The sequence below is a fragment of the Cydia strobilella genome, chromosome 3 (genome assembly GCF_947568885.1).
Source record: "Cydia strobilella chromosome 3, ilCydStro3.1, whole genome shotgun sequence".
NCBI lineage: Eukaryota > Metazoa > Arthropoda > Insecta > Lepidoptera > Tortricidae > Cydia > Cydia strobilella.
The window spans coordinates 8466220-8481816 of NC_086043.1; the positions used below are offsets into that span (position 1 = coordinate 8466220).

At 38.0% G+C, this 15597-nt stretch overlaps 1 protein-coding gene across 1 annotated transcript in view; it reads left to right on the forward strand.

The window, feature by feature from the left end:
* LOC134755804 (protein argonaute-2) overlaps positions 1 to 15463 on the forward strand; it is a 28697-nt gene extending 13234 nt beyond the window's left edge. The window contains exons 10-15 of the mRNA XM_063692413.1: positions 206 to 372; positions 2036 to 2184; positions 3177 to 3354; positions 4064 to 4255; positions 5851 to 6039; positions 6731 to 15463. Coding sequence (XP_063548483.1) covers positions 206 to 372; positions 2036 to 2184; positions 3177 to 3354; positions 4064 to 4255; positions 5851 to 6039; positions 6731 to 6850 — 995 coding nt within the window. The 3' untranslated portion in view covers positions 6851 to 15463. The remainder of the gene's footprint in view (positions 1 to 205; positions 373 to 2035; positions 2185 to 3176; positions 3355 to 4063; positions 4256 to 5850; positions 6040 to 6730) is intronic.
* Positions 15464 to 15597: the final 134 nt, after the last annotated feature.

The following is a 15597-nucleotide window of genomic DNA, read 5'->3' on the forward strand; positions in this document are numbered from 1 at the left end:
AATCATTCAATTCAAAGATATAAGGCGAAAAAAAGCATGGAGAACCCTAATCAATATTTTTAGTTACCTTACTGTGAACAGGTGAAAAGGCCAAATAAATTACATAATGGCATTTTGTATTTGCTAATGGCTACTTTCTTTTGTTTATAATAGACTTTATGAAATAAATAATTGTTTATCAATAAAAACAATTTCACGTCCATAGCGGAAGTAAAGCGGGTCGGCGACACAGTCCTGGGCATGGCGACGCAGTGCGTGCAGGCCAAGAACGTGAACAAAACATCTCCGCAAACCCTCAGCAATCTGTGCCTCAAGATCAACGTCAAGCTGGGCGGCATTAACTCCATCTTAGTGCCGTCGCTGCGTCCTAAGGTTAGAGGACTAATTATAAGCTAAAGTAGGTGTCATACAGTAAAGAAAAAGCGATCAAGCCCTCCGGTGGTTGAGGCCGGAATCTTTAGCTTACACGGCTAAAGTCATGACCACTTGACCACCCGGTCACGGCATACCTCGTCCCAGACTTTCAAGTATATGCAATCTAGAAAGTCTTCTGGTCATCTAGGCGCCTTTGACTAAGTCTAAAGAGCGAGCAGTATGTGTTTGAACTCCTTTATTTACAAATCCCTTACGGGATTTAGGGTATAGCGAGAGAAATGGTGCTGGCAGTTCAGTTTATAATTTATATATCTACTTTAAAAAAACACAAACCAAAAAATATTTAATAAAATGATTTGATTTGTTCTCTTGTTGTACTTCTAGTCAGTTATCTTCGTCACATGGTAAGATACGTTTTATAGACGAGGCGGTCAACTTGACGTCGTTTATGCCGTTTCGCAGCTATTGCAAATATTTCGCAATCAATTGCGATGAAATATGTTTATTTATTTCTTGGCAGGCAAAAAAAGGTTTTACCATTATGCAGTAACTTGCCATTAATTTATTTTTCCTGAATATACAACCAAACTAAAAAAAACAATCAATGGATGAATACTTGAATAGGTTATTGTTTATTAAAGAATGTCAGGCTTCAACTACATACACTACCGCTCATAACTATTTAGGCACTCGTAATTTCTTCCATACAATTGTATACAAAATCGACTTTCAGAATTATACCGTTAAGTCGCAGTCGGGTAACAGTTTTTTGTGGAGTTTACTTTTTTAATTTAACAGACATATCGAGCTTCAAAATGATGTGCAGAATATTCGTGTACATTGCCTATTTACCAAATGGCAAGCGTAAAAAAATCCATAATTCGTTTTCCAGTATAATTTTTAATTTATTTTGTATGAACTAATACATAAGGGTTTTTTTAAATCGTTGCATAAACTCGAAATTTTAAAGGATGTCTTTGGCAACAATTTGAGGCTCAATATATTTACCTAAATAAAAATTCAATCCAACATGTAAGAGAGTCATTTGCCTACGATCGAACAGTATGATTTTGAAAATAATTTTTGTATACAATTGTATGGTGAAAATTGCGGGTGCCTAAATACTTTTAAGCGGTAGTGTCATAGATTAGTATATGTTATTACGGTAGTGTACCCCTCGTACTCACAGTGCAAAATAAAGTTATGTATTTTTCTAAGAGGAAAGTTAATGTTAATAGTACATTACGGTACAAGTGCAAAAAAAAATAGGAAATTCGAAATGAGTGGCGATAAATTAAAACACGACCGAAGGGAGTTGAAGTGTGGGACGTCCAGGGGTAAATGACAACACTAGAGTTGAGTATAGAATGAATCTTAAAACACGACACCAATTACCTATTCGCACATGTATCGTACAACGTTTTACACTACATATGGTCCTTTAAATATTTGACATAGTTGCGTAATGTGGTAGTTATTGCACTAGTGCGGTAAAGTAGCCCCATATGTACTGTAAAAAAAAATTTATACACATCCTAAAAGCTCACTTTGAATATAAAGCAAAGTTGACTAGGTTCCACAGTGTAAAGTAAGTAACAGCCACTCTGGAGAGCTGAATGTTTGTTTGTTTGCGTGCGTGCACTGTGTGCACTGTGTGCAGGTGTTCAACGAGCCGGTGATCTTCCTGGGCGTGGACGTGACGCACCCGCCGGCGGGCGACAACAAGAAGCCGTCGATCGCGGCGGTGGTGGGCAGCATGGACGCGCACCCGTCGCGGTACGCCGCCACGGTGCGCGTGCAGCAACACAGGTCATTCAATTACGAAGATCGGGAATCGTAAGCTTAAACCCCGGGCCTGGCCGGCTAATGCGTTAACCCGCCAAGCCCGGGTTTTTTCGCTTATGGCTTTTGATGGACTATTATGTATATTTCTCGCGACACCGATGAGCGGAACGCTTGTTGGCTTTTTAAAATTTTATTACGATTGTAGTTTCATTGGTTGGTAAATTTGCCTCGCTTAATCTGGTTTAACCGGAACACGAAGTCCTTTCTTTCTTTGATTAGTTATCATTTTGTTAATTTTTATTTTTATACCATGATACAGAATTTATACTGTCATAAAAATGCATGCTATATAAAGTACTGCTATATTTAAGAGAATTATCTCAAGATTATTCCAATTACAAATTTTTACTGGTTTGGATAAAATTATTATCAGCTTTGACCTCACAAATACCATAGAGTTAGACCAAGCTAAGTTGGCAGCAATTTTGATAGCCCAGACTGTGCAAGTGTTATTTTAAACGTCAAACTTCTATGAGATTATGACGTTTAAAAAACACTTGCACAGTCCCTTTTTTGCAAATAAATTATTGTTTGTTTTGCTTGGTCTAACTCTAGCAACAGTAACAAAATAAAATAAAATACTAATAAATTGTTTTGGCTTAAATGGGTACTTTTTCATTAAACTAAAACAACTCGTGAACGTATTGCCATTGTTTGCCAGGGATTATTTAACGCACGATTAAATAACTGTTTCATTTAAAATGAGTAAAATGACTAATTTATCTCACAAGAAAAAGATTTACCTAATTAAAACAGAAAGAATCGACTTTATCACATTATGACTGATAGAAATTATATTATTGGCATTTAAAATTCGCGACAAAATCGGAATTATTACCATTCATCAGTATTTATCATCAATATATATATTACTTATCATATTCGAATTCGCTTGCCATCAGCTGTTGTAATACTCCTCCCGTGTACGACTTATGCACGTCAAGGTCAAATTGCAGACAAGAGATAGTTCACGAGATGAGCAGCATGGTGCAGGAGCTGTTGATCATGTTCTACAAGAGCACGGGCGGGTTCAAGCCGCACCGCATCATCATGTACCGCGACGGCATCTCCGAGGGGCAGTTCATACACGTGCTGCAGCACGAGCTCACGGCTGTGCGCGAGGCGTGCATTAAGGTGGGTGTGGTCGTCAGGTCGAGGTGACGTCACAGACAGTTGGAGCAGCATGGTGCAGGAGCTGATCATGTTCTACAACTACTTGAAAATCGATATTACAGTGGAACTTTTCTGGATCTGGCCAAAGCGTTTGATACAGTTGAGTTCAGGATATTATTAAACAAATTTAAAAACTGAAAGGTATGAAAAAAAAAATTATGGGCTGGTTCAGAAGCCATCTTAAAAATCCTAAAACTTTCGTGGAAGTTGAATTGGACGTAGGAACCGTTACCGGTATAACTAAAAATCAAAATATCTCATACCATTCACAATATTTCTTTGATATTATAGAATAGTATTTAGGTAAGGATAATAATTGATCAGATTACCTAAATTGAGTGCAAAAATATACATAACCCACCGTGATACCGAAATTCCGCGACAGTCCGCGACTGGCAAGGAGGCGCAGATCACTAGATATAGCTCAAGTATGGAAAGGTGCACCAGAAGAAAATCGAAATATCGGATAGGGACTGCACTCAGCATACTCCTGTATTCATTTATTAAAACTTTTTTGTTATATCTATGCAGTATCTGTCTAGAGTCGAGAGACTCAAGCCACAAACATATGAATATTTTTCAGTAGCTTTCCTAGTTGGTTGCTTTTCTCCACAGACTGATCGACCTCTCTCTAATAGCAATTGTACATTAAATATTTCTCTGCGTACAGTTGGAGGCGGAATACAAGCCGGGCATAACATTCATCGTAGTGCAGAAGCGGCATCACACGCGGCTGTTCTGCGCCGACAAGAAGGAGCAGTCCGGCAAGTCGGGCAACATCCCCGCCGGCACCACCGTCGACCTCGGCATCACCCACCCCACGGAGTTCGACTTCTATCTCTGCTCGCACCAGGGCATTCAGGTACGAGAACAGGACAGGCGGGCAAGTCGGGCAACATTCCCGCCCGCACCACCGTCGACCTCGGCATCACCCACCCCACGGAGTTCGACTTCTATCTCTGCTCGCACCAGGGCATTCAGGTACGAGAACAGGACAGGCGGGCAAGTCGGGCAACATTCCCGCCCGCACCACCGTCGCCCTCGGCATCACCCACCCCACGGAGTTCGACTTCTATCTCTGCTCGCACCAGGGCATTCAGGTACGAGCACAGGACAGGCGGGCAAGTCGGGCAACACTCCCGCCCGCACCACCGTCGACTTCGGCATCACCCACCCCACGGAGTTCGACTTCTATCTCTGCTCGCACCAGGGCATTCAGGTACGAGAACAGGACAGGCGGGCAAGTCGGGCAACATTCCCGCCCGCACCACCGTCGCCCTCGGCATCACCCACCCCACGGAGTTCGACTTCAATCTCTGCTCGCACCAGGGTATTCAGGTACGAGCACAGGACAGGCGGGCAAGTCGGGCAACATTCCCGCCCGCACCACCGTCGACCTCGGCATCACCCACCCCACGGAGTTCGACTTCTTACTCTGCTCGCACCAGGGCATTCAGGTACGAGCACAGGACAGGCGGGCAAGTCGGGCAACATTCCCGCCCGCACCACCGTCGACCTCTGCATCACCCATCCCACGGAGTTCGACTTCTATCTCTGCTCGCATCAGGGCATTCAGGTACGAGCACAGGACAGGCGGGCAAGTCGGGCAACGTTCCCGCCCGCACCACCGTCGACCTCGGCATCATTCACCCCACGGAGTTCGACTTTATCCGTGCACAGCACGAGCGGGCAAGTCAGACAACATCCTCGTCACAACTTTAACTTGTGTGCTGACAAAAACAATGCAGGCAATACTAGAGAGCGCCATGGTTTGAACATGGTTTGGGCTTGTAGATTGTCGAGTGCGGGAGCTTGCACGCGGATGGTTGTGAAGGAAATGAAATATTCACTCATCCGTGCCCTCAGTTGAACTTCAAATTTGAGTTTGCTTTTCAATAGGCTAGATGACAAATTTTAATTAATGGTATCAATCGATCAGGTTTGTTTTTAGGATCAAATGTCTATATGGGACCCATTTGCAATAAAGCAATACAAAAGTCAGAAATGATAGTCAAAGTCCGACAGTCTTACTTCACTCGTAAAACGCTCCTAACAAAACGATAAGTGAACGTGACGGCAAGGTCACTGAGAGCCCATCTCGAAGTATGGACAAAACGTTTTTGTCGGTGAAATATTGCGTTTGTGTATGCTTGTTGCTATACAAAATCTTTTTTTGGATAAAATGTAAGGAATCGAATGCTACCCTTAGTTTTTTCCTTTTTGGAAGTTAAAAAAACTTAAATTTTGAAACTTTCAGGTCCTGTATTTTTGTATTATTTTCATATATTATTTTAATATCCACATTATTGTGATAAATGGCCCATTTGCAATCTATTTTACTAGATTTTGTTATAACATTCAACATGTGTCATCATCCCTATTCCTACGACACTCGTAGGTTTCTATAAGTGCACATTATGAGATGTAAACAGTAATTGATTATGTTTGCTTGTACAGGGCACGTCGCGACCGTCCCACTACCACGTACTGTGGGACGACAACCACTTCGGGTCGGACGAGCTGCAGTGCCTCACGTACCAGCTGTGCCACACGTACGTGCGCTGCACGCGCTCCGTGTCCATCCCCGCGCCTGCGTACTACGCGCATCTCGTCGCCTTCCGCGCCCGCTACCATCTGGTCGAGAAGGTAGGATTACCAGATAACGTACCTACACTTAACCCCTCTGACTGAAGGCAGTACTCGTACCAGTAAAATACCTGTCATTATGCAGCTGCTGCGATGCCAGTGACGCCGTTTAGCATTAACGGATATATATTTTTTACATAAAAGTCCGTAATAGCAGGAAAGTTGTATCCAGTGCACAAATTGTAATGGTTTGTTCCCTAATTAAATGCAAACAAAGTTAACTAATTTCTTTCTCGTCCAGCTGATAATTAGGATATGACCATCAAATGTTTCCACAAAATCGACGATACTTATACATAGATGCAAATTGTTAACAAGTCAGATTGTGATTTTGAATTTCCATACGCCTGTCTGTCGCGAACTTAGCTTTAATACACAACAATATACAAAATACAAAAACAAATACAAATGTTTATTTCATAGAATATGGTACAAAGACATGTTAACATGTTTTATTTACATGATTTTGTTTTAGTGCAGTTTCTCAGGTTCGACTCGTCGATTTTAAGATCCGATTTAGTAGCAATAATGTAGTAAAATCTTTTGTAATTTTAATAAAGAACTCTTACATGTGTATATAGAGAAATGGTAAAAAATATATATATGGAATATTGCAATATTCATGAATTTTCGGAAATCCCGCACGCCACGGTGTTGACTATGAATTAAAACTGTGGTTTGTTAATGACAGGAGCACGACTCGGGAGAAGGCTCCCACCAGTCCGCCTGCAGCGAGGACCGCACGCCCGGCGCCATGGCGCGCGCCATCACCGTGCACGCCGTCACCAAGAAGGTCATGTACTTCGCTTAGACCGCCCACGCCTACGCCCTACGCCCTACGCCTGCTGCGGTGCACGCTATGACCAATACATGAAGTAGGTACGTGCCGCACCCGCAACGTTCCGGACGCACGTATGACTGTGCGCTGCTGTGGACTTAAGTGACAGTCGAGCTCCTCAATTAAGTTGCTTTAATCTGACCAATCAGCGAATCTAAATGTGACAAAAATATAACATGAATAATTGATGACCCATAATATTTTTCGGCAGATTTGGACGCGGTTAGTTATAAATAATTAGATTACGTGATACTTCGATAGAAATATATTTTATGGGAGTTAATAAGGCATACACAGGCGTCAAGTGACGTGAGGCTACACTCGAGAGCAATGAAAACGAGGCACATTGTTTAAAATTTCCATAGAAAATTACCACTTTTCATTGTTCTTCATTATACATATTAGTGTGACTTACTCAACGTTAAAGCCAACTATGACGTTGCTAAACATGGATAAGGTCTTAATGTGAACGCTGAAGTAGTGAGTGGGTTTAAATAAATTGTATAATGGCGAGCTGGATGAGGTCGTACAATCGTCAAACATATGTTTACTCTTTTGCAGAATATTTCATATTAATAAGATTAAGAATCTATATACAAATGTCTGGCGTCGACCGTACAGTGGCTAGTAGTGCAATGGTAACTGGTCGAGTCGAGGCGTGATCTAGTGATTGATTCATTGATTTATCCACAAATCGTTTCTCTTTGCGGTTATTGTGTGCCTTTAAGAACAGTATAACTAGTAAAAATTTAATCAGCCTTAATGTAACCAATAAACTTTATCTTTGAAATGGATCGTATCACTTTCAAGCTATGGAATTAGTACTCTTAAGTAATAATAGTATAATGTGTTATGTATCAATATTAGAAATTTCACTGTGAATCTGAAGACGTCAATATGACCTTAGATGCTCAACAGTAAAATACTTAACAAGGCAATTCTCGAGTTCAGTGTTCTGTTTTCAGTCAATAAGTATTAGTACCTATTATTGTCAGGTACAGAGGCAGGCGTGTAAGTTTACGCGCGCTACTTGCGTTTCATATGTATCTGCTACATACAAAGTAATGAGCCTTATTTAGATATTGATCACCCCTTATAATTAGTCACAAATTCATTTTATATGAATCTCGGTTTAATCTAAAAGCGATTCTCCCTACTCCCCTCCGAATCTGCCTCCTTTTTGTAAGATCGAATGGGAAAGCAACCCTTTCTTTGATTGTTGGTCATAAAAATATCTATGTTATCGCGATATCTGACTCAATTTATAGTAAAATTTAATACAGTTGTTGCTGAAAATATGGCAGTTAACATATATACTTGTCATCATGTTTTTAAGTTGTTTGCATCTTTTTGCAGCTGTTATTAATAGTATGCTGGTTTACGATTATTCGATCTCAATCTCCCACGCAATAGTTTCGTGCTGTCCAAATAATATAAGTTAAATCGTATCCAAGTATATTTCCAAAAAAAGTTATATCGAATTATAAGTTCTACTCATTGCGAGCCTCTTTCTATTTTATTTAGTCATAAGTAGCAAACTATGTTGTGGAAATGGCATCTCGCGTTATTTTAATAGACATTTAAAAACAGGTTCTTCGCTTGTTTTGTGACTGCAGCAATATCGGTGACGATTCGCGAACGTGTCAGTGCTGTTTCACATTGCCCTACAATAATCGTATTGAAAACCTGCTCTATAATATATGTATATGGAATATTATGTGGGTACAGACATCGTATCGGCTATTGTGGAACCGCGCCGGCACTTATCGTCGCTGGATGCTATAATTGCTGTCTTTATTTTACGATTGTTTTCAGGGGAAAGCTTCTGTGCTATTCTTGTTACTTAAATGCCTGCCAAATGTCTAGTGTAGGAGTGTTTGCACTCTCGATTCAATATTCATCAATTAGAAATATTATAATAAGTTATTATAAATGTAATTATGAATCTAAACAAGGGAAATAATCATTATTAGACGTAAGTGCACTTCAAACTGCGTTAAAAGACCTTCACTTGTATCGTGCCGGAATCGATGTCAAATATTATTCTTAATAAATAATGAACTATTTTCGAAAATTGTAATAAGAATCATATAATAACGCAAATAAAACATCTGAGGGTATCTCGTTTAAGGAATAGTGTAAGAATGTTTTAACTTATCAAATCATTGTACCCGTCGTTTTGAGCTTCGAGTTAATATAAACATTAGATTAAGATTATTAATTTTAAAATGTCGGCCGAACTAATTTTAATTGTGACAATGATTGAAATATTATTGCTTTAAGTTAACGTGTCCACTTTTATGAAACGAGCATTGATAGAATCACTACTTAAATCAGGCTCAAGATGCCCTCTTTTTATTTTACTAGGATTTAGCAATATTGTTAATTATTCTACGAAGTGTAGTTTTTATACGCGATGAAAGTTATTTAACCAAAAAGTTTTTGCTGAATTAGGTACTTACCTGAATATTTTAAAACAGACCGCAAGGAACACCGAGTTTTATTAGTTAAGTATGTTGTTAGCTGTAGGCGCTCGAACATCTATATTATAGACGTAAATGTTAAGATATAGCTCCCAAACAAAAACCGCAATCCCCCTCGAGGCCAAAAAAATAGGTTGTTATACCGCCTTTTAGTTATAAGCTTTTTTATATCTTATTTTTATCTTGCGGATATCTAATATCGATCATAGTAACTTATGACTCTTAAATGTATTATGAACTCTTAAAAGGATTTTAGGAATCAAGTTATATTATAGATACCGATTTTTTTGTATATTTGCTGCCGAGATCCTGAGGAAAATTTCTTGCAATTCTGTTGTTTATACCAAGATTTTCTTACGCAGAAATTAAATAACGTATCTCAAAAGCAGTGGTTGAACTGTCTCAATATACATTGCTACTATAACGTTTTAATCTCATTATTCATTTTTCTTTTCATTGTGTTTAAATAAATTTATTTGATTTAAGGTATCCAGATAGGAATCCTGAAAACTTTTTAAGAGGCATACGAGTAAGTTGCGAGCCTTCACACTTTTAGGATGTATTGTTTAAATTTCTGGTTTATAAGTCTCGGATAAATTGCTTAGTAGTTACACTGAAGAGTAGGAGATATAACATGGGATGTATTATCTCTCCTAAACTTCCTGTAAATATCTTCCTAAAAGAAAATTAGTAAACTTCCTAGTACTTGATACAAAAGTTTATACCTATCGCGTCGAATGATCCATACGACAGTTCCTTCGAGTCTCTTTTGGGTGGACTGAATTTAATAAAATAATAGAAGATATATATCTTTACCGTATTTTTATTATTTAAATGTTACATTTCTAAATAAATTAATGTGCTAAAGTTAAGTTATAAAAAAACCGGCCAAGTGCGAGCCGGGCTCGCGCACGAAGGGTTCCGTACCATTACGCAAAAAACGGCAAAAAATCACGTTTATTGAATGGGAGCCCCACATAAATATTAATTTTATTCTGTTTTTAGTATTTGTTGTTATAGCGGCAACAGAATACATCATCTGTGAAAATTTCAACTGTCTAGCTATCACGGTTCGTGAGACACAGCCTGGTGACAGACGGACAAACAGACAGCGGAGTCTTAGTAATAGGGCCCCGTTTTTACCCTTTGGGTACGGAACCCTAAAAATTTCTACAAATATATTACGTGTCATTCGACGAGAGCGGTATAGAAAGTTTTTATAAAATTCTTGCATTAAATTTACTTCTCTTATCGCCAAAAGTAACTAAAAATTATTTTACTAAGTAAAAATGTGGCTTTCCACCAGAGAAGTGTCCTTATCAGGGTGTCCACTACAAACCCAGAAAAAAATCCTGACTTCCCTAATTTCCCTGACCAAAAATGCTTACATTGAAACTTGTTTTCCGTACAATATGAACATGTTTTAAGAAGATTTTTTTACTCGAAGTCGGTGGCAAACAAGCACACAATAAGCGGCCACCATAGATAGATAGATATTTAAATAGTGGTTAATAGTACCTACCGGGCTTTAAGGCTTAATGCCAATTTGCGGTTAAAGACCAAAGCTTTCTTTCTTCCTACCCCCAGCAAATTTACACTGAGGCTAAAAGCTACCTAGCTAACCGGCGATAGTCCGACCGCCGCAAGACCAAACGCTGAACCACATCGAAGTTTGATAGATCAAAAGGCAAATATTTTGTATGTGTTAAAATAACCGCCCATCTGTCCAGTCAAGCAAACACGATATAGGGTAATAACACTTAGAGTTAGACCAAGATAAGTCTGCAACGATTTTGATAGCACACACAGTGCTAGTGTTATTTTAAATGGAATTTTATTTTTTATAATGGAATTTAATAAGTGTTAATTGAATAATTTAATCCTTATATTTTATTAAATTTTAATGTTATATACCAACTGAATAATGATTGACTTGTAATATTTAAAATATTATGAATAAATGTCTTATGTCTATGGCTAAACGTCAAACTTCTATGAAATTATCACTACATAGTATAAAACAAAGTCGCTTTCCGCTGTCTGTTTGTCTGTCCCTATGTATGCTTAGATCTTTAAAACTACGCAACGGATTTTGATGCGGTTTTTTTAATAGATAGTGATTTAAGAGGAAGGTTTATATGTTTGGAAAGGTTTTGTGTAAATTGGTTGAACTACCCGTACGAAGCCGGGGCGGGTTGCTAGTAACGTATAAATAACACTTACACTAGCTGCGTGTGCTACAAAATCGTTGCAGACTTATCTTGGTCTAACTCTATAACAAAACCAACTTAAAAAGCGAGCGCGAAATTTTCCGTTACCAATTACACAAAGCAAAGTGAGCAAAGTTTGAACACGAACAAGTGGTTAAAAGCGACACCGAAAGCCGCCATGTTTTCGCATAGGCCATAGATAGTACGATCCGGTTTTTTTTACCTAATTTTGAACTTGCCTTGAACTTTTTCTTATTTTTCCCTGACCTGTCTTGAAATTCTCTGACTTTCCATGACCATCATTTCCGTTCCTGACTTTTCCCTGATTTTCCAGAAAGTGGACATCCTGCTTATGCTTCATCTGCAATAAGGACGATTCTATAGGTATAAAAATTTATGAAAGATTTTGTCAGATCTGTTCTGTGTCAGGTATCAGCCTAATATAGTTATTTACAAAAAATAATTGAGCGCTCGTAACTGTTTTTGCATATGTTGCTATTTTTATATTGTATAGCTAAAATTATGTTATACACCTATATGTATTTAACACCATATCTAATACTGGACCCTCTAGATCTAGATACATGTTTCTGACACGATAATGTTTTCAGTGTATGTATAGTCCACATAGTACCTAATGTGTTATCTTAGATTAGTCTCCAGATTTCTTCGTGCAGGGTAATTTCATGGAGTTATTGAGGTGGTGAGCTGTGGCGAATATTGTAATAGTAGCGCTTAATCCGCGTATAAAGATCGTCCTTATATTTAACATGTCTAAGCCGGTATTTTTGTCGAGTTTAGTCAATTCAAGGTAAAATCGTATTTCCATTTTAATAGGCTAAGTCTAGATTTTAATTGTGTACCATCAATTACGCACTGTAACTTGTTTCTGAAGTCATATTTTACATATAAAGTGGCATTAATGATATCTCCGCCTGATTGTTAACTAAATTTGGAACCCGAATGTTAATGCACGCAATTAAATGAAGTCCATTGTTTTGTTATTAAATGTTAGATATATTGACGCCACATTATATGTAATGATAAAAAATTTGCCCACGTGTTAGCAACAGTAGTAACGACGAACAGCTAAATTGCCTTAGTGAACTATTAATAAAAACTTAGCAATACTAAAATCCGAGCGTCTCATTAACCGCCTTAGAATGATTATACATATAATCCATGGAATGAAGTAAACTAAAGTGCTTATACACATGTTTATTAGGCCTTTAAGATACGGGATTATAACGATGCAGAATAGTAGGTACGATAACTCTAAAATAGTGTAAATGTAATATGTAGTCGTTGTCGGCACTTTCTGCCTTTCTATTGTATTTATTGGCAAACTACTGTTTAAAATGAAATCTTGTTCTTTTCCGTTTGAATAATTCTGCCATGCATCAGAAAATGTTAGCGGAGTTCGCCGTAAATCCGGATTAATTCCGCATTCTTCGCACTTGGGATTTGTTCTAGCAGGATGTTCCATATGTCAAAATGATATAGAAAAATTACAAACGTTTTTATACCTATATTTCCTCGCTTTAAAGCATTGCCACATGAACGCGCGCGAAGAATTGTATTCACTTCAAGTTCTTGATTTTGAATAAGAATTGAGGACTTACCATAGACATCGAAATTTTGTTATCCGACTCTCTCTTTCTATTGCTCTTGCACATTCGAGTAATATAGCGGCAGATAACGTTCGAGGTAGGCCCTCTGAGCGACAAACGCGGCAACTCGACGCGATGCGTGACTTTCTGTTACTCTGTCAAATGCTCCAAATGTCAAATAAACGATTACCGCACTAAGGTCCATTTTCCCAGACATTGCAACTTTTAACACATTTTAAACTTTCGCGGTTTGAACACATATTAAATCACATTTACAAACGGTAACGGTATTTATGTCGGTAAATAAAGGTAACAAAATAAATTCGCGATAGACCCGTTTGTAAATGTGATTTAATATATTGCAACTTTTACCTAACAAGTAATGTGACGTCCCCCTTTTTAACCGACTTCAAAAAAGGCGGAGGTAATTTGCACTAAACTGGTATTCAGAGGTAGATAGAGGGAAGTGATGTTAAAAATATAATATTACCGTTATGGTATTAATCGACCAATATTTATGAATGTTACATTTTGAAAATAAAATGTAACATGGTTCTGTCTACTCTCTTCATTTTTTGTTTACAAAACATATTTTTTCAAACTTCTGTGCGTTCTGTTTACTGTGATTCTGAATATCACTACCACTACTACCAGTCTACCACAGTAAACAACTGTATTTAATAGTATTTTATACAATCGTGATATAATAGAGAGCTTTTCAGTCGAGTACCGTGTTTAAGCAACGAAGCTTGCTGAGTTGCTTAAGTTAAGGTACGAGATTGAAAAGCTTGATTATATCACTATTGTATACAATACTTTTTCTACGAGACTAAAAAATAATACTTTCAACTAATAAAATCATATAGGTAAACAAACCAAAAGTATACAGCTAAAATACGCGATCTGCCGCAGCCCGCGATACCTTCATACAGTTCATACCGATGCCCCGGCCGCCGGGCCCGGTGCCCCCGGCGGTTTGGTCAACGACACGTCCTCGTAACTCATGAGGCCCTGGTACCTGCTCCGCGCTTAGTTCAATTTTAAGACAGTTTTTTTCTCGATTTTGCCCACCGTAGCCTATGGAGACTAACAAGCAACGCTAAGTGGTTTTCGTAGGGTATGGATGTTGCTATATGAAGGGTGTCACATGCGCGTTTCTGACTTATAAAGCAATTGTTTCTACTACAACATAAAATAAAATGTTTTTGTTGGCCAACAAATCACACAGCAGATGCATTAAATCGAGTCTCCTCGAAATGTATGAAGTTCTATTTTCAAAAATTTTATAATTGACTAAACCGTATCGATAAAATTCTTATGCTTGAGTCGGAAGTGCCATAGACTATCCAACGTTGAAAAGAGTAAGGTTGTAGTGTTGCATGTGAAGTTGTAATACACAGATTATACTCGACGAGTAGAAAAAATAAATTATATTACACCATGCAAGAAATAAAGCACCAGAAGATTAATAGAGAAACGCAGACAACAGTTCTTTTTAGACATAATTTCTATTTTAAAACCCGTATAAAACTATAAAGAGTATTTGATCGTGACGTCACATGATAGCGTTTCATATAAATTCCGTATTAGCAAAATCGTTTTGACAGTTCGAAAAAAGAAACTGATTTGACTAGTAAAGTAATATATGATCATTGTCAAGAGGGCGCTGTTGTTGTGCATGTATAGGGTGACAGTTCAGTATAGTATGAAAAAATTAGTTCCAGTGAAATTCCGCAACATGGCGCGTGATCATATATTCATGGTCAGGCTTTAGTCAAATAATCAGCATAGAGTCGAGTCGCGTTTTTAAAAGGGGCGGTGCAGGATGGCAGAATTATTCTTATTTCTTACCATTATTATTTTATATGGAGGCAATTTTCTTCTTACATACAAAGAAGCTTACCAAGGACTATTATTTCTTTTGATTAATATTAAATGTGACAAAACTAAGAACCCTTTCTCTGGATCAAAGTAGTTAATATTAATTAATATATGTAGTATTTATATTTTTACAGATTCTGGTTTATATAGATGAGGAAGTGGACAGATTCAGTAGTAGGTATAAAATGTGTAATGAAAACCTTGTATAATGACAGTGCAAAACAATCCCCGGCAGAATGCAATAAATAAGTAAATCAAAAGTACTTTATTAGTCATAATTATGAATGTCATATATTGATCATATTTCTGTGGATGTAATTATACCATTAACGTAGTAGTAATAAATACAGTTAATGAATTGCGAGATATGTGTATGGGTTGTAATACAATCTGTTTATTAAACTTGAAGTTTTATTCTCAATAACGAGATCATACGAAGGTTTAAAGTGTATTCCCATATTTCCCATCATCCCCGCCCCATGTCACCGTCGCCATATATGGCGGGGACAAATGGAAATGATTTATATAAAGGGCCT